This window comes from Montipora foliosa, chromosome 13 (assembly GCF_036669935.1).
Source record: "Montipora foliosa isolate CH-2021 chromosome 13, ASM3666993v2, whole genome shotgun sequence".
Taxonomy (NCBI): Eukaryota; Metazoa; Cnidaria; class Anthozoa; order Scleractinia; family Acroporidae; genus Montipora; species Montipora foliosa.
The window spans coordinates 19,093,696-19,116,195 of NC_090881.1; the positions used below are offsets into that span (position 1 = coordinate 19,093,696).

The following is a 22,500-nucleotide window of genomic DNA, read 5'->3' on the forward strand; positions in this document are numbered from 1 at the left end:
ATTAACGAGTGTAAAAGTCTTGGTCTGACCTCCTGAAATTTTACAATATCTCTGAAAGTTGTGCGAAACGACTGCTAAGTTCGTGTCGCGTCTACTTACTATGTTCATATCGCGTCAAGGTGCTTTTGCTAGTATGCGTATTCTTTTCTTTCTATGTGGTCATAGAAGGACAAAAGAAATACCAGGCTAAGGGACACATCAGAAAATCTCTCTCGCATTCTAGAATACCCAGCCACTATTATTGTCACATGTCTCGTTCATAAAAGGACGCATCTTTGAGAAGACGAAAGTGACCGTGTATTGGTGGTTTGCAACCAATCTCTAGAGACACAGATAACAATGCTGCAATGTACAATTGCTGGTGGAAGAACAAAAGGAGCTAATGAGAGATCTTTTGTTTTTCGTCCACCGACATTGCGGTGATGACGTCACTTGAAAACCAGGTTAATGTGTACGTATTACGAAAGCCTGGTTCACAATGTGACATAAGCATAAACATAAGCATAAGCATCAGCTGTGTAAACCGGGAGTAACATAAGCATAAGAAAAAAGAATCGTTTCCAATTTCTTTTGCTTATGCTTATGCTTCTATGTCACATTAATAATTGTGTAAAGCGGTGCAACATTAACATAAGCACAAGGCCGTCCGCCATTTTGGAACGTGGCTCGTCTCATTCTCCTGTGAATTTTCTTTTTCTGGAGCTAACTGCGCTTGCTTATGTCACTTCTTTTATGCTTATGCAACAAGTGTGAACTTCGTTATGCTTATGCTTATGTTGCTATGTAAACCCGGCTTAATTTATATGAGACATCAGCTTTCTGATTTCTGTCTGACTTAACAGAAAAGGCTGTCGATAACACTGAGGAATGAAAACCTTTTACTTTCTCTTGGAAGGTAGGCCACACACACAGTGAATTTGAAGAAGTTAGATTTTTTTTTTGGTACTGACGTCGATCTCTGTTCTGACCAAAAACAAGACAGGAAATAATCTGCCACACAGCCGTTTTTAGTGTCGTCACGCGACGCTCCTCCCCGCTAATGAGGAGTTAGTGGGGAGGAGCGTTGCGTGACGACACTAAAAACGGCAGTGTAGCAGACTAGAAAGGAAAGTAAAAAGTGTACAAAGCGGGGTTTTACGTCAGTACCTGAAAAGCTGAATATTATACTAATTGGAAGTGTATATAATTATTTTATATTAAATTACTTAAACGGTATTAATAATCTCGGTTCGTGTTATGAATTATTGACAAATTTTAAGAATTGACCTGCTTCTGGGAATCTAAACTCATTGCAGGAAGCCCAGGCTCATTGTGAGAAAATAAAAGCGTATTGGAAATATGGAGAGATACTGATTGATATTGCCACAAATAGTAGAAACAAAGGAACCAAGGAAACCACTGAAATCGCGTGAAATCAGAGAAATAGCGAGACGATTCGGAGCTACCTTAAATTTTCGAAAATCTCGAAACACGAGAAAACGTTTCCAAAAGACTCGAAGCGCTTTTCAGTTAAAATTTCGGTAATTTCATCTGGCAAATGGGACAGCATTTTCCGGTTAGTCGCGTGCTGTAGTTGTTCCTGAATTCCGGAACCTTTTGGACCACTTCACGAGATATACCCAAATTCTCAAAATTTGTTTCCGGGATATTTCTGTACCATTCTGGTCGAATGGAAAGACCTCTCCAACTCAGTTCCTAGAGTAGTCTGGGACACCAACATCGCCTTGACGTCACGTAAGAATTATCCCCAAGAAAGTGTTACCTGGCAGGTACAAAACACAGGTCACAGGTCCAGGTCGCAAGTCATTATTTTGCCAAGACAACGTATCCTAAGCAACCATTAAAGCTAACCTTAGGCCTAATTAGTCCTAAACAAACGTTTTTGGGGCAAATGTTAACATTTGTAAACGGTTCGGGTTGTTTCTGCATTGGTAAAACAATGACCTTTGACCTGTGTTTTGTACCTGCTCAGCTTTACCGCCGTCATTTTTATTTGCTCAAAGGGCGACATAATCAATCCCTCACTAGAACCGGGCACTTTATGGTCTCTGCAGTGGAAAATTATGCCAGTCACTCTGACAGTCAAGTCAAACAAAACGCTCGAACGGAAGATATACATACATAAAGAGGAGTATGGAGGAAAAAAACTCTGCAGTTGTTGACGGAGGAAGTATTGCATGAAATCAAGGTTACTACACATTCACAGGTAAAAGAAAAACAACAACAAAAGATACTTTATAACTCGTTTTATTTACTTGTTTAATTCTCACTAGAAACAAAGAATGACTCATAGCAGTTAACAAAAACGCCATACCTGATTTTTAATAACACTTTTGTCGTGTTTTCGTAATAGGTATGTTTAAGGACGGTGCCTACTAATTCAAAGATATTTTTGCCCACGTTTATGATTATATAGGAAATGTAGATCTTAACAAGTGTTATAGAAATCCAAAAAGAAAAGTGGGGGTAACCACGCATTTTTCAAAGATAATTCATGAAATAACTTCTCAAACTGAAGCTTAATTATCTCCATAAAATGCATGGTTACCCCCCAATTTTCCTTTTGGATACCAAGAGTACTTACTAAGATTTACTTTCTCCGGATAGTTTTAAACCGCGCAAAAATATACCTGTATTAGTGAGCATCACCGATAGGAAACCCGAGTATCTCAAGATGCGCAGAACGTATGCACAATAACAATGGTAGGCACCGTCCTTAAAATGGTCAGTATACAATTTTCAATATCATACAATATTATTAATAAGTGGTGCACAACTGAGGATCCTATGCAACAACAGGTTTCAAAATTAACAGACGCACTTCACCTTCTTGGTACGTTATTGACTTACCTAATTTTCCTCGCACACTGCACCCCCCTCCCCCCCTATCAATTTTTGTTAGCAGAACAAAAAATTGCTGGAAACTTGAACAATTAACCTTGAAAAGGGGAGAGGGAGGGGGGAAGTGGGAAAGGTTTGAAGTTCTAGATCCAGTGGGTATTGAAAGCTAGAAAAGGTGTTTTTTTTAACGGGAGTGTCTCACTAATTTTGCAACCTGTTGTCGTTCCCCATACATAATTATTATTGACTATTTTGCAATGTTACTGCTTTTACACGTGCTATCTTATAATTACGACGAGCAATTGGTACATATCTAAATGTTAGTTTGGAAACGCCTATTTTTCCATTTTTGTGTTTCTCGACGAGCAGTCAGTACATATCTATATGTTAGTTTTGAAACGCATACTTTTCTATTTTTGTTTTTCTCACGAATTTTCTAGTGATTACAAATAGTATTTTAAAGGGTAAATGTGCTTCAATATTACAATTTCCTTAGGAATTTGCGGTTTCATGCTTATCGATAGCTTCTAAATGTTCCGTGGGGGAGTTTAGAAAACTGTAGAGTGCACGTTTTTAGACAACTCCTTAGTTTTATTCACTTAAGGCATTATTATAAAATTGCGCACTCTTAAGGTATATTCAGCTATTATTGTTCGGCGATCGTAGAATCTACTAGTTGCTATAATCTATCAATGGATATCCTATCAAGCTATCTTTTGGCGTGAGTCGTCGACCGAATTAGAACCCATCACCACTACTACCACCGCTACTACTATTCTGCTACTTTCACTACTGATCGCTACAAATCTACTTGTACTACTACTGCTGTTACATCGTAAAATTATCGTCGATTCTACAAATTGTCGTTACTTTGTAACTCAAGGTAACTGAGATTTTGAACTTTGATTAAATTTGGTGTACATATCTCCTAGCAGTGGAGTTCGATTTGTCTATTACCTCACACCAAGTGAGCTACCCCTGTAATTGTTGAAGATCACCGGAGTATTTCGCAAACTCTAGAATCTTAGCAATTACACACTTTATCGAAACGTGTTCTTAGCCATGAGCTTATGCCGGAGGCCTCGTTTATGACTGGCTGATGTGTCTGAATTGAAATCTTGAAATCGCAGGTGGAAGTCCCGCCTAGAATATTAGCTGGGGTACTCCCTTGTTTAACGGCACGCCTGTGTTTGTCACACACACAACAGAGATCAACAGATTGGTTTGCTCCCAACTGAAACTGTTCGGATCGACTGTAGATTCTTTGGTCATATTTAAAATTTTACAGTTATTCATGCAGTACTTAAATTGTGATCAGGAACCCATGATCGTGGGCGTCCGGTTGTAATTTCGATAGATTGACTGAAAATTGAACTTAAAACAATAAGGGAGATTTTGCGGTTCTGGGGAACAAAAAGAAGGATTTGTATGAGTTTCGTGATGCCTTTTGTCTAAAACTGAATTTTAATATATCGTAATTGGGCTATTGGGTTTGAAAGAAATGGCTAAGAACTATCAAACTAACATTCTGTCAAAAGATAAAACATGTGTGCTGTATTTTTCTGTGTAAAGCATCTAACACATTCTTTTGACATAACTCAGAACGCCATTGCGTTCATTTTGATCAATTGCAAATGCATTTTGTATACAGTTCGTCTTTTGGAAGAGCAAAGAGAAGATATGGAAAAGTTACGAAATGGAACTGATCCTTCTTCTCAAATTGCGTTACTCTAGTAGTCGTGATCTCTTCGCTCTTTTACGCACATTTATATAAACAACACTACCCGGACATACCCAAGGACATAACCTTGGATTTTACTCGTTAACATCTCTAATCGTAATATTAAAACCTATCATGAGAGTTGATACGTAGTGTGTGATACTTCATGCTTGTTTAAATTACTCCACCCGATGACGGGTTCAATTAAAGTGAACCATGCATGTGAACGGTGATTATTTGTTTAATTATAGTGTTGGAGGAATTAAGCAAAAACGTCAAAGCAAGAAAGACATCAAGTTTAAGAATATTTCCATCTCAGCCATTGCGATAGGTCAAAATAACCAAAAAAACCCGATAAAATTATCATTATCGCACGTAAAAAGATCTCCACTTAAAAAAAGCCTTGACTTTCTTCACACACAAACGAGCAAAGTTAATATTTCAAGGGGGACCAACCAAACCTACCCTGAACGCAGACTGACCACTTGAAAGAACTTATAAGTTGGTTATGATGCCATTTCTCAGAAAAAATTGTTCAACGAAGAAAAAACTACAAAGGTAACAACTTAAAATAAGCCAATTTACCTGATCTAGATTAAGAAATCCTTTAAATGCCGGAAATTATTTGTGTGAGTCCGCGTTTGGAATTAAAAGCCAAGTGTTGAGGCCACAAAAAGCAGCTTCAAATTATCAGTTGATTTTCATGACTGACGAACCTGTAATTTTGTTCATGTGAAGTTTAGTCGTCCTATTTGATAAATCTTTGACAAGTTCCACTCCAAAGTTATTTTACATGTAGTTATCTTAGAACCACTTTAAACCTGACTTATACACGATGCTTTTGTGCCAGAAGTTTGCTACTGCTAGGTAAGTGTGACCTTTATGATCGAATGACGTCACACTTGTTGGAAAATACTTGTTCTCAATGTCTTGATACATTGCCATAAACTTAGATTCCGAGTGCACATACAAAACCAACTCTCTCGAATAAAAACCGCCGGCGCACAGGAACGTTTGACCACACATCGTAAACGTATGCAAGGTCCTAACGTCGAATGGTTTTGAAAAAGTTTGATTCGCATTAACAAACTTTTCACCGTCCCACTTGTAAATCACAATTGCATTTCTTGTCGCCAATGCAAGGAATACAGTATCGTCGATTGTGAAGGACTTGAGATCCCAGACTCCGTGGCCAAAGATCTGAGGGAATTTCGGGTCGATAAATTTCTTTCCCGACCATTTCATCACGTCTGAAGAATTGGAAGAATCCGAATTGTACCTGTTTGCAAAACCAATAAATGTTTCGTTGTGTATTGTTAACACTGTACTTGCCCACGCGTATTGTGTTCTTATTTCCTGTAACTTCTCAAACTTATTGTCCTCCCACTTGTAGATGGATGAGTTTATATCGAAAGAATTCGTGACTGCAAGGAACAGTTCCGAATGTATTTTAAAGAAGTTAAAACTGCTTGCTCCGGATGTTGAAATGTTCTGGAAAAGCTCGAAACTGTGTCCATTCCACTTGAAAACGGAAGAATTCAGATTGTAAATACCTTCATGCCAATAATTGGCGATAGCAATGTAATGTTTATCAGCGATCATAAAGTATTCGATGTCCCGTGCTCCAATGGTGTCTATGGTCTGGTGAAGGGTAAAATTTCCAGCTGACTCGTTTAGTTTGTAGATGAAACTAGAATCATGCCCCTGAGCGAAGGCCATAAACAAACTTCCATCAATAGTGAACACTTCAACATCCCGGGCTGACTGTGTTGGCAGGTCTTGATATTTTGTGAAGTAATTCAATTTGCTGGTACAATCTTCAATTGATAAATAAAAGAAATGTCTCATTATTTTAAACCTCCGCACAATATTAAATAAACAGGATGATATTCCCCATGTTCAATTTGCGGGAAGAAACTTTTTTGTTTTCAAAAATGGTTACTTTTCACTATAGGTACGATTTCAGGAAGATACTCAGGCTTTATTTTATCGTGTTACTTATTAATCTGTTAATGGCATCAGTGCAGGTCTTCAAAATTTTTTTAAGTGAATCAATTTGCTGGTTCAACCTTGATGAATAAAAGAATGTGGCTGTATCGCTGGGGCATTACCCATACAATATTAAATAGCCAGGATAACATGAAAAAGTTTTTTTCCCACAAGTTAAGTTTGCTCTTAGAAATAAACTATTTTTAAAAGTTTTTATTTTTAGCTTTAGCACGATTTCGAAAGTGTTTCATTCGTTTCGGGAAGAACCCCAGATGTGAGTTTTTTCGTTTCATTTACTGACCAGTAAATGGCGTCAGTGTCACGTACGATGAACATTGTTAGCTTGCTTTAAAATGTATGAGTTTTTCGCCTTAAAGCAGTCCTGACCTGAAAGATTAGGATTTGCCGTTGACATATATTTTGCGTTAAATTGCTACCATGGCCAAAAAATCAATTCTGTTTTTTTCTTTGGATTTCAAAATTATGTTAACTTATCACTAATTGACCCAAATTTGGAGCCTTGATTTCGAAAGACACCTGTTAATTTTAACTGGAATTTTCTTACTTAATGGTCCACCATTACTAACTTTAAAATCTCGAGAGAGCTGGATCGAGCAGAAAATGACGTCAATTCTCACTGGCTCAAATAGTGCCCCTGTGACCAAAAATCATTTCTTAATTTTTCTTAGGTTTTCAAAACTATGTTAACTAAACACTGACCAACCAAAGTTTTAAGCCTTGATTTAAAAAAGACACCTGTGTTTTAAACTATAATTTTCTTATTATAATGGTCCGCCATTACTAACTTAAGTTCTGGAGAGAGCTGGATCGAGGAGAAAATGACGTCAAAGGCTCACTAGTTTAAGAATGCAATTCGTGTGTACGCCGCAGAATTAATATGCAGCATGGGAGTTTTGGGCTTTCAGACTTTAAAACTCGTGGTTTGCATAAACAAGAAGCTGCATTTAAGCTAGTGAGTAAATGACGTCACTTTTCCCTAGATCCAACCCTCTGAGGTCCAATCAGTCAGTTTTGAACGTGTGTAATGGGGGACCTTTCACTCAAAGTAAACAGCCTTTGGATAAAAATTCAAAGCTCAAATTTTTCCCAGTCAGGTGTTAAGCAAACACACTTTTAAAATTTGAAAAAAGGGGAAGTGAATTTTTGAACATAGTAACACTTTAACTCCTTGTGATTTCGCTCCAAACAGGCGGCACAAGTTGCATTAAGTTCCCCGAATTGTCATTTTCCTAATGGTTGATTCCTAGTGATTCATGAGTAGTTCAAGTCCTTATACGGTGGGCGCTAACAGCTAGTTTTGCACTTTATATCGAAATTACGATTTTGTCAGTTTGCCCCCACAGAGGACTGCAACTACCAGGGACTCAGTGGGAACTTACCATTAGCAAAATGCGTCGTTGGCAGTTGATTGTCCAGCGGCCGACCTTATGAGAGGAATGGGTGCATTTAACAAATAGATTCCATGTTGCCGTGCGTCTGTTCAGTAATAGATCACAGACGACAGCCGAGTAACACTTAGCTATTGTACCTGTACATGGCCGTCCATCTCCAGTAAAGCCTGGCTTGCATGTGCAGTTGAAGTTTCCAGCCGTATTTGTACAAATTGCATTTTCATTGCAATCATGGCTCCCGGTGTTGCATTCATCGATATCTTAATGAGAAAATGATACAGGTACTCAAAGTTTCAAAGTTTGATAAAAGTCATCGAGCAATTCACTTTGATCTTTGTTCACCATCATCAACTATGATGACTGTTTGAAAGGCGCCTCAATGACTTTGAATTTGAATGTGCGGCTATAAAAGCGAAAGAATTACCATCCTATTTTATATCGGACTGATACTTCTGACCAACCTTTGGCCAAAAAAGCGAAGGTCGAAATGAACTCAGGCTATTGAATTTCCAATACGGCTAAAAGCGAGGAACACAACTGCTTTTGCACTTGAACATGAAAGTCCATTTTTAAAATCACTTCTGCTTTGGCAGAACCTTCTCTTTCCTTCTTCAACTTGATAGCTGCCACACTTAAACGTTGTACGTTCCTAGGAAAGCAGCAAAAAAAGGTGATGACATTAGCCTGTCCTTACCGTTTTCACACTTTTCTCCTGTAAATCCCGGTGGACACTCACAGGCATAGTTCTTCTCAGTGTATCCCAAAAGACACTTTCCATTCTTGGGGCATGGATTGTAACAGCAAGGATTCTGATGAGGTAAGATAATCATAATATATCGAATTCAGTTCAGAGCACGAAGTTCCTTGGCTCAAATGTATGAGTCGCGAGATATTTGTCTTACTTTTTGGTTTGCCTTCCCTGTTAACATATACTCAATCGTTTCCCAACACTGTAGTAGATTAAGATATCGAAAAATCGTTTTATAGGATTAGCCATGTCATTTCCACGTTTTGCTGCACTATTGGTGAGTGTAATTAGTTTCACATCCTATAAACGAATCACTTTTAATGCGGGAAGTAAAAGCTGAGATAAAACTGAGATTTAGCTTGACAACAAAAGCAAAACAATACCCACACCACTTCAGTTATGCTGAGAAGGGGTGAAATCTGGCCCAATCGTTTCAATTTAACATGAGATACCTTTGCGGCTCTGTATGTCCAACCCTGTCTTGGCTTGAGATCTTTCGGGTGCTGGCAGTGGTCCGAATCACTCAGTTCACAGATGACGCTGCTTGGAGATTTCCCGCTACCAATGTTGACAGACACACACTTGTTTTCCAAGAGACACCAATGTTCACATCCGTATTTTCTCACAGTGAAATTCATAAACACGTGTCCTTGAAAGTATTGGCCCGTTTGTAGAGGAAGAAGGTGGATGGTTCGAGGGGAACAATCTATGCAGAATGACACATGTCACTGACGCTTATCTAGTGCAAATGTTGCAATTTTACACAAACAAATTAGGAAATCTGAAGACATCACTAACAGCCGAAGGTTACAAAATATTGGCGGGAAATAAGTAAAGTAAAGTAAAGTAAGTAAAGTAAGTAAGTAAACCTTTATTTATACACGCTTGCCCCGTCAAGTTAATAATTATCCCTAAAAGCTGATTTCCATAAGGGGCGAGGGGTTAGAATAAAATGAGCAAATCGAATAACTTATAACTATTTACAATTATTTACAGTTTGTTTTTTGTTTTTTTGTACTTATAAATTACCAGCTAATAATTCTATTCACTAAAAATATTTCTACTTTCTCCATGGTAGGAGAGCAGCAAAAATCAGCTAAAGGTGCGTGCATTAATTTTATTATTAAAGATTGAAAGGGTGTCAGATTCACCGTCGAAGTGTAGCAGGAAGCGAGTTCCACAATTTTGCTTTACTCTAGCAAAAACGTTTTTTTTTTTCGATATTCATTTTTGGGTAGCGGTATCTGCAGTGAGGTGGAGGATCTCCTAAGTTTATGATCTGATATATCATTCTTACTTATGAAAAGATAAGTAAGGCATAAAGGAGCCAACCCATTGACTATTTTACACATTTGCTTTGCCTTTGGCTTAGCCCGTTGAGTTTCTAGATTTTCCCAGCCTAAGAGACCTAAAGCCTTGGTGGCGGGAGTATCATTAAATAGATTCATTAATCAGTCGAGCTGATCTATTCGGAAGTTTCTGGAGCCCGTTAGCTAGCCCCTTCCCTAGGTTATCCCATACTTCACTCCTGAATTTGCCTGAAACCTCCTACTCCCGAACTAACTCTTTTGGCAACATTCTGAATGTGCCTTGTCCCAAGATAGATGCTGGTCGATATCTTTTCCAAGAACCCTCCTACTATGGTAAACCTGTTTAAGATTTTCATCCATTAATTTCAATACACGGTTGAGACTGTAAGTTTCTTAGCTTGTAGTTAGAACGGATTTGCATATATTCTGTTTTTACTACATTTAGACTTAATTTCATTTACGCATAAGAGGAAGAAAAGAGGGCCAAGAATATACCCTTGAGGAATACCACAAGTAATTTGTGTTTCCGACATTGTTCAGATGACATCGTATCATTTAACTGAAAATGATTTTGACTTGCGGTTGCTCCAAGTGCAGTGATAACATATAGTTCACACTTGCGCAGCAGAATCCTGTGATTGACGGCCTGTATAAAATGCATTTTTTAAGTCCAAGAACACAACAAGGTTAAGCACTCTCCTATCGATATTAACATACTAGCTGTTTGAGCTATCTAAGAGAGCTGCAGCAGTCGAGTCAAGTTTACGGAAGCCAAATCGATGATACGAAAGAATATTTTTAGATGTAAGGTACTCATATATTCATAAGTTCTGTGGAAAAAGGTTTGCCTCTGACTCTTGATATTTTTCAACAGACGTTTCAGCAAATTCTTAAGCATTCATCAGTGATATGAAAGCGAAGTTCGTTATCATACGCTATTTAAAGTAACGTAGCGCGAAGCTTGCGCACGTGGCCATGCAATTCATGCTCACGCGATGCCTTTGTAGGCTTCTGGAAGTTCGATATGATCGTTGCCAGCGTTCGGGTCCAAAGTAGAGTGCCAGGCTTCGAGGAAAAGTCGCTCGCGGTAGTTAGCTTCGAAACCAACAACCTTGACGTAGATACTTTTTTCCGTTACTTGGGTTATTACTGGGAAGATAGAGATCGGTCTTTAATTATCTGGTGCAGTTTTTGGCCCTATTTTTAAAAGAAGCAAGACTCTGGCAATTTTCCAATCTTCAGGGAAGAAGCTGCTCGAGACGATGGCGTTTTTGAATATATATGTTAATGATGGAGAAATAGCATAAGCCGCAATTTTCAAAAAATTTCCAGAGATTTTGTCAATGCCTGTGGCTTCCGAGTTTGAAAGACTCTTCAAAAGCTTGAGATTTTTGCCGTTAGACACAAGCTTAAACTGGAGTGACAGGGCTTCGCATACTGCTCAAATGAAATAAATGAAGCAGTAAATTAACGACAGACAATGATATTCACGTGACTTTGGAGTTTATGACACATGATCTTTTCTTGTAATCTCCTTTTCAAAACCGTTTTGTCTCCAAAGCATTGATTATCTAATTTCTACGACGGAATGGCTTCTGATGAATTGATGCCCGATGTTACAAAAGTTGTCAAACTTAGTTTTGAACTAGGGGTTACGTTTATGCAAACGTTGGCCGTGTAGCACTTATATTTCAACAGACTGAATTAACTATGAGAGTGTGATGTGAAGTGCTATTTTCTACCCATGTAAACCATGTGAAAGTTAGTCTTACCAATGGAAATGGGCCCACACAAGGACAGAGAAAAACTCTGACCAGGGAGGAAAATGAACCCACGACCTTCGAGTTAGATCACCGCTGCTCTACCGACTGAGCTACAAGGCCAGACGGGAGCAGGTCGTGGGAATTGAAGATGTCAAATTCACGGCATTCCCACCCTGATCAGAGTTTTTCTCTGCCCTTGTGTGGGCCCATTTCCATTAGTAGGGCTAAGGCTCACATTTGTTTACATGGGTAGAAAATAGCACTTCACATCACACTCTCATAGTTAATCGCATCAGCTTCCATGCTCTAGAAGAGTTCCTGAATTAGATGTTGACAAGAACTTTTTTCTCACCTTGATTAGCAAGTGTTTTGATCTTAAGGCAAGCCATCCAAAGAAAGGAGATAACCAGCCAGTCGAGAACAAAAGGGTGATAGCGTCTCATGTTTGGAGCATCAGACACCATAAAGCCGGATACGACTCTAAGAAAACTTGGTCAATCGCGAAAGGTTTGCCGCCCTTATATACGTTAAATGTCTTTTGAAGGCATCATTTATTCATCAGTCGGTAATGACAATTGAAGGAATTGTTTTTCTAATGATCTATATCAATTGAAACAGGGCCCAAAGTAAATATGTTGTTTACTATGTAAGAAAACGATTACCTGGATGCGTCATACCGAGCAAACGATTTCGTCGTTTAAGCTTGTTCTGTCTAGAAACTGAGTACTTATGGTGGATGCCTAATTTCTTCATGTACATAGCGTGCAGTTTTCTGGCATCCGATGACGCCACAGTTATTGCGATTAAAATTGGGCTGACGAGTGGAGATATAACGCCAAATTAAGATATAACCTCGTCAGTTATTTCAGTTTAGATTAGATCACCATCCTGACGGGAGTTTTTTTTATTCCTTGTGTGGGCCATGCCATTTCCATGTCTAGAGATACGCAGAGAGTAATTCAATGTTTTAACAGACGCTGCATTTTATATTCTCAGGGGTTTCAACAAAATTTGAAGTTTGCGGCTGGTTTAAGTAGGGCAACCAATTGTATCAACATGAAGTTTAATGTTAAGCCGCAGTTAGGTTTGAAAAAATTTGCCTTTTTTTCAATTTATTGAACAAAGTGGCCTACTTCTAGGCTTATTTTAAAAATTCACCTGGAGTTTAAAACTATTTGTTTCCGTCTCTTTTTGCGCGCTTTTCTGTTTAAACCGTTCTGAATTGTCATGAACTGTAATTGTTTCTTCTTTGTCTTGACAAGTCATATAATGGCTATTTTCACCTGTTCCCTCCACGGGCATATTCATGTTTAGCGGCATATGAGTAAGGAAATTAATTAAATTAATGACGGTCACCTCTTCACAGTTTTCCATTACCGCACTGATGTCAACAAATTTTAAAATTATTGACATGCAGTACATATTTAAATTAAAGTTTCCTTGACAGAATTATTAAGTTGGCATGGCAGCTTTGGGCGCTTACGATATACAGTGTATAAAATTTTCATAAAAATTTGAACTGCGGAGTTTGTAGGTCTCAGTGAAAGCGATCATTTCACTTATTAGAACCTAGCCGTACGACCAGGGTTAAAAGTTTGGGAATTAGTAAACAATAGGAAGACGAAAACGCCAACATTTAAAAAAAAAATCTACTGGACAGTTTTCGGTTATTATCAAACTAGACGAAAATCGACATTTTTGCCATTTGGGAAAACCTGTGAGACGGATTTAACTTTTTTTTTCTATACTTGATTACTTTTTCTTTCTCAGGAAATCCTAAGGTGCTGTCACACAGCTAGTTTAACGGTCTTCCAGACCCCCTCCAGTTGCTCGGTCACTATAATGATTTTTAGTGTAAATACACTGGAGTACGTACGAGGCGACGGACGGACAAAATGGCTGCCAGTAGTCGTTTTGCCACTGTAAATGAAGATGATTTTCGCGTTTAAATGTTTTTTTTCTCTTTTTTGAAATAATCACCTGTGTATTTATACTAAAACAATTATTCGCCTCAGGCTCAGTGATTATCGGTGAATATTTAGCAATTATTCGCCGAAGGCGAAGTGATTATCGGTGATTAGTATAAAACTAGAGTGCCTCTCTCGACAAACTCCTGAATTCGTCTCAAACCTCCTACTCCCGAACTAACTCTTTTGGCAACATTCTGAATGTGCCTTGTCCCAAGATAGATGCTGGTCGATAACTTTGCCAAGAACCCTACTATGGTAAACCTGTTTAAGATTTTCTTCCATTAATTTCAATACACGGTTGAGACTGTAAGTTTCTTAGCTTGTAGTAAGAACGGATTTGCATATATTCTGTTTTTGCTACATTTAGACTTAATTTCATTTACGCATAAGAGGAAGAAAAGAGGGCCAAGAATAGACCCTTGAGGAATACCACAGGTAATTTGTCTTTCAGATGACATCGTATCATTTAATTAACAATTATTCCATAAGCGCGCGTTGGATATGAGATGGTAAATAATCAACGAGGCGCGTAGCGCCGAGTTGGCTATAACCAGTCTCATATCCAACAAGCGCGAATGGAATAATTGTTTTATTAAATTCCTTCAACTCCAAAAATTTGGAAGTACAAAATACGAGCGGAAAAAGAGAGCAAATCCGAGCGAAATCGAAAAAAACTTGATGAGAACTGATGCGATGTTGTGTAATACCTTGTTGTTAGACAGACGCAGGCTCATGACAAAAACATTTCTTGCCTTTTCGCGTACTTCTAAACGTCGGAATTGATCCAAACTTTCCACAAAAAAAGTTTTTTTTCTCCTTTTTGGCTTTATTCAAAGAGTAATTTCGCGTTCCGGTGAAAACATTTTTAGTTTAGCAACGCTTAACGCAATCATTTACCATATAAGGTCAAACCAAGGTATATGAGCTGATAGCCGCGATTGAGTGAACCAATCAGAGCACGCGAAATGCATTATCCGAGGTTGTTAACTGCAAATAATTTTGACTTGAGGTTGCTCCAAGTGTAGTGATACCATATAGTTCAAACTTGCGCAGCAGAATCCTGTGATTGACGGCCGGTATAAAATGCATTTTTTAAGTCCAAGAACACAACAAGGTTTAGCACTCTTCTATCGATATTAACATACTAGCTGTTTGAGCTATCTAAGAGAGCTGCAGCAGTCGAGTCAAGTTTGCGGAAGCCAAATCGATGATACGAAAAAATATTATTAGATGTAAGGTACTCATATATTCATAAGTTCTGTGGAAAAAGGTTTGCCTCTGACTCTTGATATATTTCAACAGACGTTTCAACAAATTCTTAAGCATTCATCAGTGATATGAAAGCGAATTTCGTTATCATACGCTATTTAAAGTAACGTAGCGCGAAGCTTGCGCACGTGGCCATGCAATTCATGCTCGCGCGATGCCTTTGTAGGCTTCTGGAAGTTCGATATGATCGTTCCCAGCGTTCAGGTCCAAAGTAGAGTGCCAGGCTTCGAGGAAAAGTCGCTCGCGGTAGTTAGCTTCGAAACCAACAACCTTGACGTAGATACTTTTTTCCGTTACTTGGGTTATTACTGGGAAGATAGAGATCGGTCTTTAATTATCTGGCGCAGTTTTTGGCCCTAGTTTTAAAAGAAGCAAGACTCTGGCAATTTTCCAATCTTCAGGGAAGAAGCTGCTCGAGACGATGGCGTTTTTGAATATATATGTTAATGATGAAGAAATAGCATAAGCTGCAATTTTCAAAAAATTTCCAGAGATTGTGTCAATGCCTGTGGCTTCCGAGTTTGAAAGACTCTTCAAAAGCTTGAGATTTTGCCGTTAGACACAAGCTTAAACTGGAGTGACAGGGCTTCGCATACTGCTCAAATGAAATAAATGAAGCAGTAAATTAACGACAGACAATGATATTAACGTGACTTTGGAGTTTATGACACATGATCTTTTCTTGTAATCTCCTTTTCAAAACCGTTTTGTCTCCAAAGCATTGATTATCTAATTTCTACTACGGAATGGCTTCTGATGAATTGATGCTCAATGTTACAAAAGTTGTCAAACTTAGTTTTGAACTAGGGTACGTTTATGCAAACGTTGGCCGTGTAGCACTTATATTTCAACAGACTGAATTAACTATGAGAGTGTGATGTGAAGTGCTATTTTCTACCCATGTAAACCATGTGAGCGTTAGTCCTACCAATGGAAATGGGCCCACACATGCACAGAGAAAAACTCTGACCAGGGAGGAAAATAAGCCCACGACCTTCGGGTTAGATCACCGCTGCTCTACCGACTGAGCTACAAGGCCAGACGGGAGCAGGTCGTGGGAATTGAAGATGTCAAATTCACGGCATTCCCACCCCTGTCAGAGTTTTTCTCTGCTCTCGTGTGGGCCCATTTCCATTAGTAAGGCTAATCCTCACATTTGTTTACATGGGTAGTAAATAGCACTTCACATCACACTCTCATAGTTAATCGCATCAGCTTCCATGCTCAATAAGAGTTCCTGAATTAGATGTTGACAAGAACTTTTTTCTCACCTTGATTAGCAAGTGTTTTGATCTTAAGGCAAGCCATCCAAAGAAAGGAGATAACCAGCCAGTCGAGAAGAAAAGGGCGATAGCGTCTCATGTTTGGAGCATCAGACACCATAAAGCTGGATAGGCCGACTCTGAGAAAACTTGGTCGATCGCGAAAGGTTTGCCGCCCTTATATACGTTAAATGTCTGTTGAAGGCATCATTTATTCATCAGTCGGTAATGACAATTAAAGGAATTGTTTTTCTAATGATCTATATAAATTGAAACAGGGCCCAAAGTAAATATGTTGTTTACTATGTAAGAAAACGATTACCTGGATGCGTCATACCGAGCAAACGATTTCGTCGTTTAAGCTTGTTCTGTCTAGAAACTGAGTACTTATGGTGGATGCCTAATTTCTTCATGTACATAGCGTGCAGTTTTCTGGCATCCGATGACGCCACAGTTATTGCGATTAAAATTGGGCTGACGAGTGGAGATATAACGCCAAATTAAGATATAACCTCGTCAGTTATTTCAGTTTAGATTAGATCACCATCCTGACGGGAGTTTTTTTTATTCCTTGTGTGGGCCATGCCATTTCCATGTCTAGAGATACGCAGAGAATAATTCAATGTTTTAAAAGACGCTGCATTTTATATTCTCAGGGGTTTCAACAAAATTTGAAGTTTGCGGCTGGTGTAAGTAGAGCAACCATGATTGTATCAACATGAAGTTTAATCTTAAGCCGCAGTTAGGTTTGAAAAAATTTGCCTTTTTTTCAATTTATTGAACAAAGTGGCCTACTTCTCGACTTATTTTAAAAATTCACCTGGAGTTTAAAACTATTTGTTTCCGTCTCTTTTTGCGCGCTTTTCTGTTTAAACCGTTCTGAATTGTCATGAACTGTAATTGTTTCTTCTTTGTCTTGACAAGTCATATAATGGCTATTTTCACCTGTTCCCTCCACGGGCATATTCATGTTTAGCGGCATATGAGTAAGGAAATTAATTAAATTAATGACGGTCACCTCTTCACAGTTTTCCATTACCGCACTGATGTCAACAAATTTTAAAATTATTGACATGCAGTACATATTTAAATTAAAGTTTCCTTGACAGAATCATTAAGTTGGCATGGCAGCTTTTGTCACTTACGATATACAGTGTATAAAATTTTCATAAAAATTTGAACTGCGGAGTTTGTAGGTCTCAGTGAAAGCGATCATTTCACTTATTAGAACCTAGCCGTACGACCAGGGTTAAAATTTTGGGAATTTGTAAACAATAGGAAGACGAAATCGCCAACATTTTTAAAATATATATATATATCTGACAGTTTTCAGTTATTATCAAACTAGACGAAAATCGACATTTTTGCCATTTGGGAAAAACCTGTGAGACACATTTAACTTTTTTTTTTTTCTATACTTGATTATTTTTTCTTTCTCAAGAAATGCTAAGGTGCGGGCACACAGCTAGTTTAACGGTCTTCCAGACCCCCTCCAGTTGCTCGGTCACTATAATGATTTTTAGTATAAATACACAGGAATACGTACACAGGTGATTACACAAAATCGCGCGCTCTCATTGGCTCGCTATCTCGGATTATCAGCCGATAATCACCTCGACGGACAAAATGGCTGCCAGTAGTCGTTTTGCCACTGCAAATGAAGATGATTTTTACGTTTAAATGTTTTTTTTTTCTCTTTTTTGAAATAATCACCTGTGTATTTATACTAAAACAATTATTCGCCTCAGGCTCAGTGATTATCGGTGAATATTCACCTCGACTTTGTCTCGGTGAATATTTAACAATTATTCGCCGAAGGCGAAGTGATTATCGGTGATTAGTATAAATACACAGGAGTACACAGGTGATTATACAAAATCGCGCGCTCTCATTGGCTCGCTATCTCGGATTATCAGCCGATAATCACCTCGACGGACAAAATGGCTGCCAGTAGTCGTTTTGCCACTGCAAATGAAGATGATTTTTACGTTTAAATGTTTTTTTTTTTCTCTTTTTTGAAATAATCACCTGTGTGTTTATACTAAAACAATTATTCGCCTCATGCTCAGTGATTATCGGTGAATATTCACCTCGACTTTGTCTCGGTGAATATTTAACAATTATTCGCCGAAGGCGAAGTGATTATCGGTGATTAGTATAAATACACAGGAGTACACAGGTGATTATACAAAATCGCGCGCTCTCATTGGCTCGCTATCTCGGATTATCAGCCGATAATCACCTCGACGGACAAAATGGCTGCCAGTAGTCGTTTTGCCACTGCAAATGAAGATGATTTTTACGTTTAAATGTTTTTTTTTTTCTCTTTTTTGAAATAATCACCTGTGTATTTATACTAAAACAATTATTTGCCTCAGGCTCAGTGATTATCGGTGAATATTCACCGATAATTTACTTCGCCTTCGGCTAATAATTGTTAAGGCCATGGTACACGAGGCAATTTTTCTTGCAACTCGCATCGCAACAAACGTTGCGATGAGTTGCGAGAAAAAATTCACGTGTAACACCCCATTTTGCAACTGCAATTGTTGCGTTGCGAGTTGCGAGAAAAGTAGAACTACCCTCTACTTTTCGCAACGTTGTGAGACAAGTTGCTTGCGTGTGACATCCCGTCTGCATCTCGCAACGCAATTTTGTCAGAATGGGCCAATCAGACAGGGGCACCCAACGAGAATATAGTTCAAAACCACTTAAACATAGCATTGTTAAACGTATTTTAGTATTTAAACGGTAGATATAGGCATATTTTTATCCCCTAAAATTTTTTAATCTGTTCGGATGCCCTAGCTGAAAGTCTAGTGATCCGAAAATTATGGGAACCAAAACTTACCTTTCCGAAAATTTCAGCCAGAAAAAAGACTCCCGAAAATTCTAGGTGACCCTTTTAGGATAAAAATCCGTTAAAAGTGGGCAATTATACCATGTTTTAAAGGTTCGAAAATCCTAGGACAGGCAGGCAAGCAAGGAATTTTACAACAAATGTTCCGAAAATTCTAGAACTCAAATCGTCTTCCGAACAGATATTTTCCGAAAATTGACGTTGGGTGCCCCTGATCAGAGCTCATCTTTTAGCGACTTAGCGCGTCCGCCATCTTGTTTGTTATTGTACGCGTTGCAAGTTGCGAAAGAAGTTGCCAACGTGTAACATACCCTCTGCAACTTAAAGGGTTTTTATTCGTCATCGTTGCGTTGCGAGTTGCAAGAAAAATTGCCTCGTGTAACATGGCCTTTAAATAATTCGTATTTTCCCCTGATATGCAATTATTTGTCAGGTAAAATTACATTTTACATCAATTACAGAGACTAACACTTCAGAAGAGACATGCTGTTGCTTCAATTACACAGAATTTAAAATCTTGATCCTTTTCCTGAGTCGGAAAACTGTAGTAAGCCACATTAAGTTAGAAATTTCGTATCTGGGAGGACAAGGATCCGTTTCTCTAAAGTCCTGAACCTTTTCGGACGTATTTTGGGTGACATAAATCCCTTACTAACACCAGAAGGAAAACATCTTCAGTCATGAATCTTTGCAATCCTTGTCTTTTTGCTGGTCTTGAAAACATGTTTAAAGAGCAGCTTTTCAGGACAAGCGGATCTTACTTTCACGAATTAGTTTAGATTTTCTATCACTTGAAAAAGAAGTTGGTAGTTTTTGGTAAAAGTATTCTAATATTTTACAATCTTGTTATCCTTTGGTTTAATTATTTGTACCCTTTTTGTAATCAAAGGAGAGAAACCAAAGGAAAGTGTTTGTGGTTTACAGCAGTTATCAGTCACACACACGCCCCTCAACTTTTTTGCTTTTTTCGAAACTCAATTTGGGTCGATGTCAATCAATTGTTTCCATAAGAATAGTCCTGTTCACCTGGCAGAAGTCCAATTCATCAGGGAAACATTTGATTGAAGTCCACCCAAATTTAGTGTAGAAAAATGAAAATAAAAGTTGTTGAGGGGCGCATGTGACTGATAACTGCTGTAATACGAAAACAGTTTCTCCAATAATTTTGATTAGTTCCTTTTTTTCTCTTCTTTTTCTTAATCAGCTTAACAGGACAGGAGCTTTACCCATTGACTCCCAGGGGTTCCCCATTTCAAGAGTAAAATCGTCTGGCGTTAGACAGAGTAAAATACTAAATCTGGCCATTTTAGGCCGGTTTGGACGTCGAAGAAGTAATAGTGTTTTAGTTTTCTTCGCTTTTTAGTTTTGTCTTCGACCACCACCTCCTCTTTCTCTAATAAATCAAGTATTTTTAATCCTGGCATCTTCCTCCTCTGAAGTGTCTATTCTTCTATCAATGCACAGGGCACATTAATTGAGTACCCTGTAAATCAACTCAAATCAATGCAAATTAAATTAATCAAACATTGGTTTTTTAAGAGAGGGGAAAACCAGAGTACCTGGAGAAAAACCCCTTGCAGTAGGGTAGAGAACCTACAAACTCAACCCTCACAACACCAAGTCTAGAAATTGAACCTGGGCCACAATGGTGGGAAGTGAGCGACCAACCACTGCACCAGCCCTGCTCCACAAATTTGATTCAAGAAGCTCCTCAGATGATTCTGGTCTGAACTAATGATTTTTGTAGAATAAATATCACCTCCTCATCAGCCGACATGTTGTACATCACCCCTTATATCAATATGTTCCAATTTATTGATCAATTTCATTGTAATCTTCATCATAAAAATCAATTGTATCTTTAGTGTTTCAACTTTGGATAATTGCTGGTCCAAATTTATGACTGATTTGCCTTTTTCTTTTATCCTTTTCCTCCTCCAGTCTGTAAAACAAAAGGGGAAGACAATTAACCACTTTAATTCACTATTTGTTAATTCCAGTTTATCAAATCAATATATGTTGCGTCCATCAGCAGTAAAAAATGAAGAAAAATAGAACCATCCTCAGGTTCTAAATGGATAGGTTTTACACATAAAAGAATATGAATTTATTGAAAGTGATCAGAAACTTGTTTTAATGCATAAAAATCACTTACCCACAATCATAAGTATACATACAAATTTCGAAATATCAACAAAACACAATTAAGGGTTTGTGATATTCTAAGCAGATTTTTTAAGTGGAAGCATTCTACCAGAAGTTAGAAATTGATAAAGGGAAACATCTTCAGGTTGAGGATAAAGCACGGAGTACCACACTACGGAGTAACCAAATGGAGAATCGCTAAAACTTGTTAAGGAGTAAAAAAAAAATATCATTCTTCAAAGTTGAACTTCCAAAAAAAGGTTGCCCAATTCGTGAAGCAAAAATTTCAGTCATTATAAAACCTGCCTCTCTCCTTTCATGTCTGATGTTTGACAAAGCACATTTACTTTTCTGGGAAGTGGCAAGCAGAATGATTATCTTTTTACAAAATGGCGGCTGTCCACTACAAGACCAGCACCAGTGGAAGTTTGAACTCATTCAAGGTATGTACAGTTAAAGGACATTAAACTTCCAAAAATGATTTGTGCATTTTTTTCTTACTTCTAAACTATTTTTAGGGTACTCCATGGAGTGGCATTCCAAATTTTCCCCTCAATCACATTTTCATTTACAGAATGATAAGAGTATTGTGAAAGAGAAGTTTCAGGGCATTAGTTATGCTGGATTTGCAAGAAGCAATGTTATTCAGACCGAGTGGGTGAAGTGGAAGGAGAGCACTTTGGGATCTAAGTAGACACTAGCCTATAACTGTCTTCTAGAATCAAAAGTAAGTGTATTTCACATGTCCAATCACAAGTATTGTTTCGCCAATACTAAAAGAACCCTAGGCTAACACTTTCCTAATGCTAATCTTTGGCCTAAACTTTATCTCAATATAGCTTTTAGTCCTCATGTTAGAACTACAAACGCATTAGGAGTGGTTACAAACTGGAAAAACAGTGACCTGTGATTTGACCTGCAAACTAAACTTGCTGATTGGCACACTCATATCAGTGTAATTATAAGTGAGGGATTATTATACATAATTACATGTAGGTAACACTATATAATTTGTAACTCCTATCTTGGCAACTTCCCAAACGTTTCTTGGAATACTTTTTCAATCGCAGCTTTCCCATTCTCAGGCAATGGTCTTGTGCCGATTCCAGTAAAATTTAAGGACAGTCTCGGCACAGTCTTAAAACTTAAAAACTTCTTCTTGCCATAGTCATATATTTTCCACCCACTGCTGACAATGTCAAACACGTAAA

At 38.1% G+C, this 22,500-nt stretch overlaps 2 protein-coding genes across 2 annotated transcripts in view; both read right to left on the minus strand.

Moving 5' to 3' along the window:
* Positions 1 to 2,247: 2,247 nt before the first annotated feature.
* On the minus strand, positions 2,248 to 12,273 carry LOC137984065 (uncharacterized). Its single transcript, XM_068831277.1, has 5 exons — positions 12,136 to 12,273; positions 9,163 to 9,416; positions 8,657 to 8,771; positions 8,100 to 8,222; positions 2,248 to 6,378 (listed from the first exon to the last, which is right to left on the minus strand). Exons 1-5 carry the CDS (start codon positions 12,245 to 12,247, stop codon positions 5,366 to 5,368), a joined length of 1,617 nt encoding a protein of 538 aa, XP_068687378.1. The 5' UTR covers positions 12,248 to 12,273; the 3' UTR covers positions 2,248 to 5,365.
* Positions 12,274 to 21,120: 8,847 nt separating this feature from the next.
* Positions 21,121 to 22,500, minus strand: part of LOC137984072 (uncharacterized) — a 1,867-nt gene continuing 487 nt past the window's right edge. Inside the window, exon 1 of the mRNA XM_068831283.1 lies at positions 21,121 to 22,500. This exon is cut by the window's right edge and continues 487 nt beyond it. Coding sequence (XP_068687384.1) covers positions 22,310 to 22,500 — 191 coding nt within the window. The 3' untranslated portion in view covers positions 21,121 to 22,309.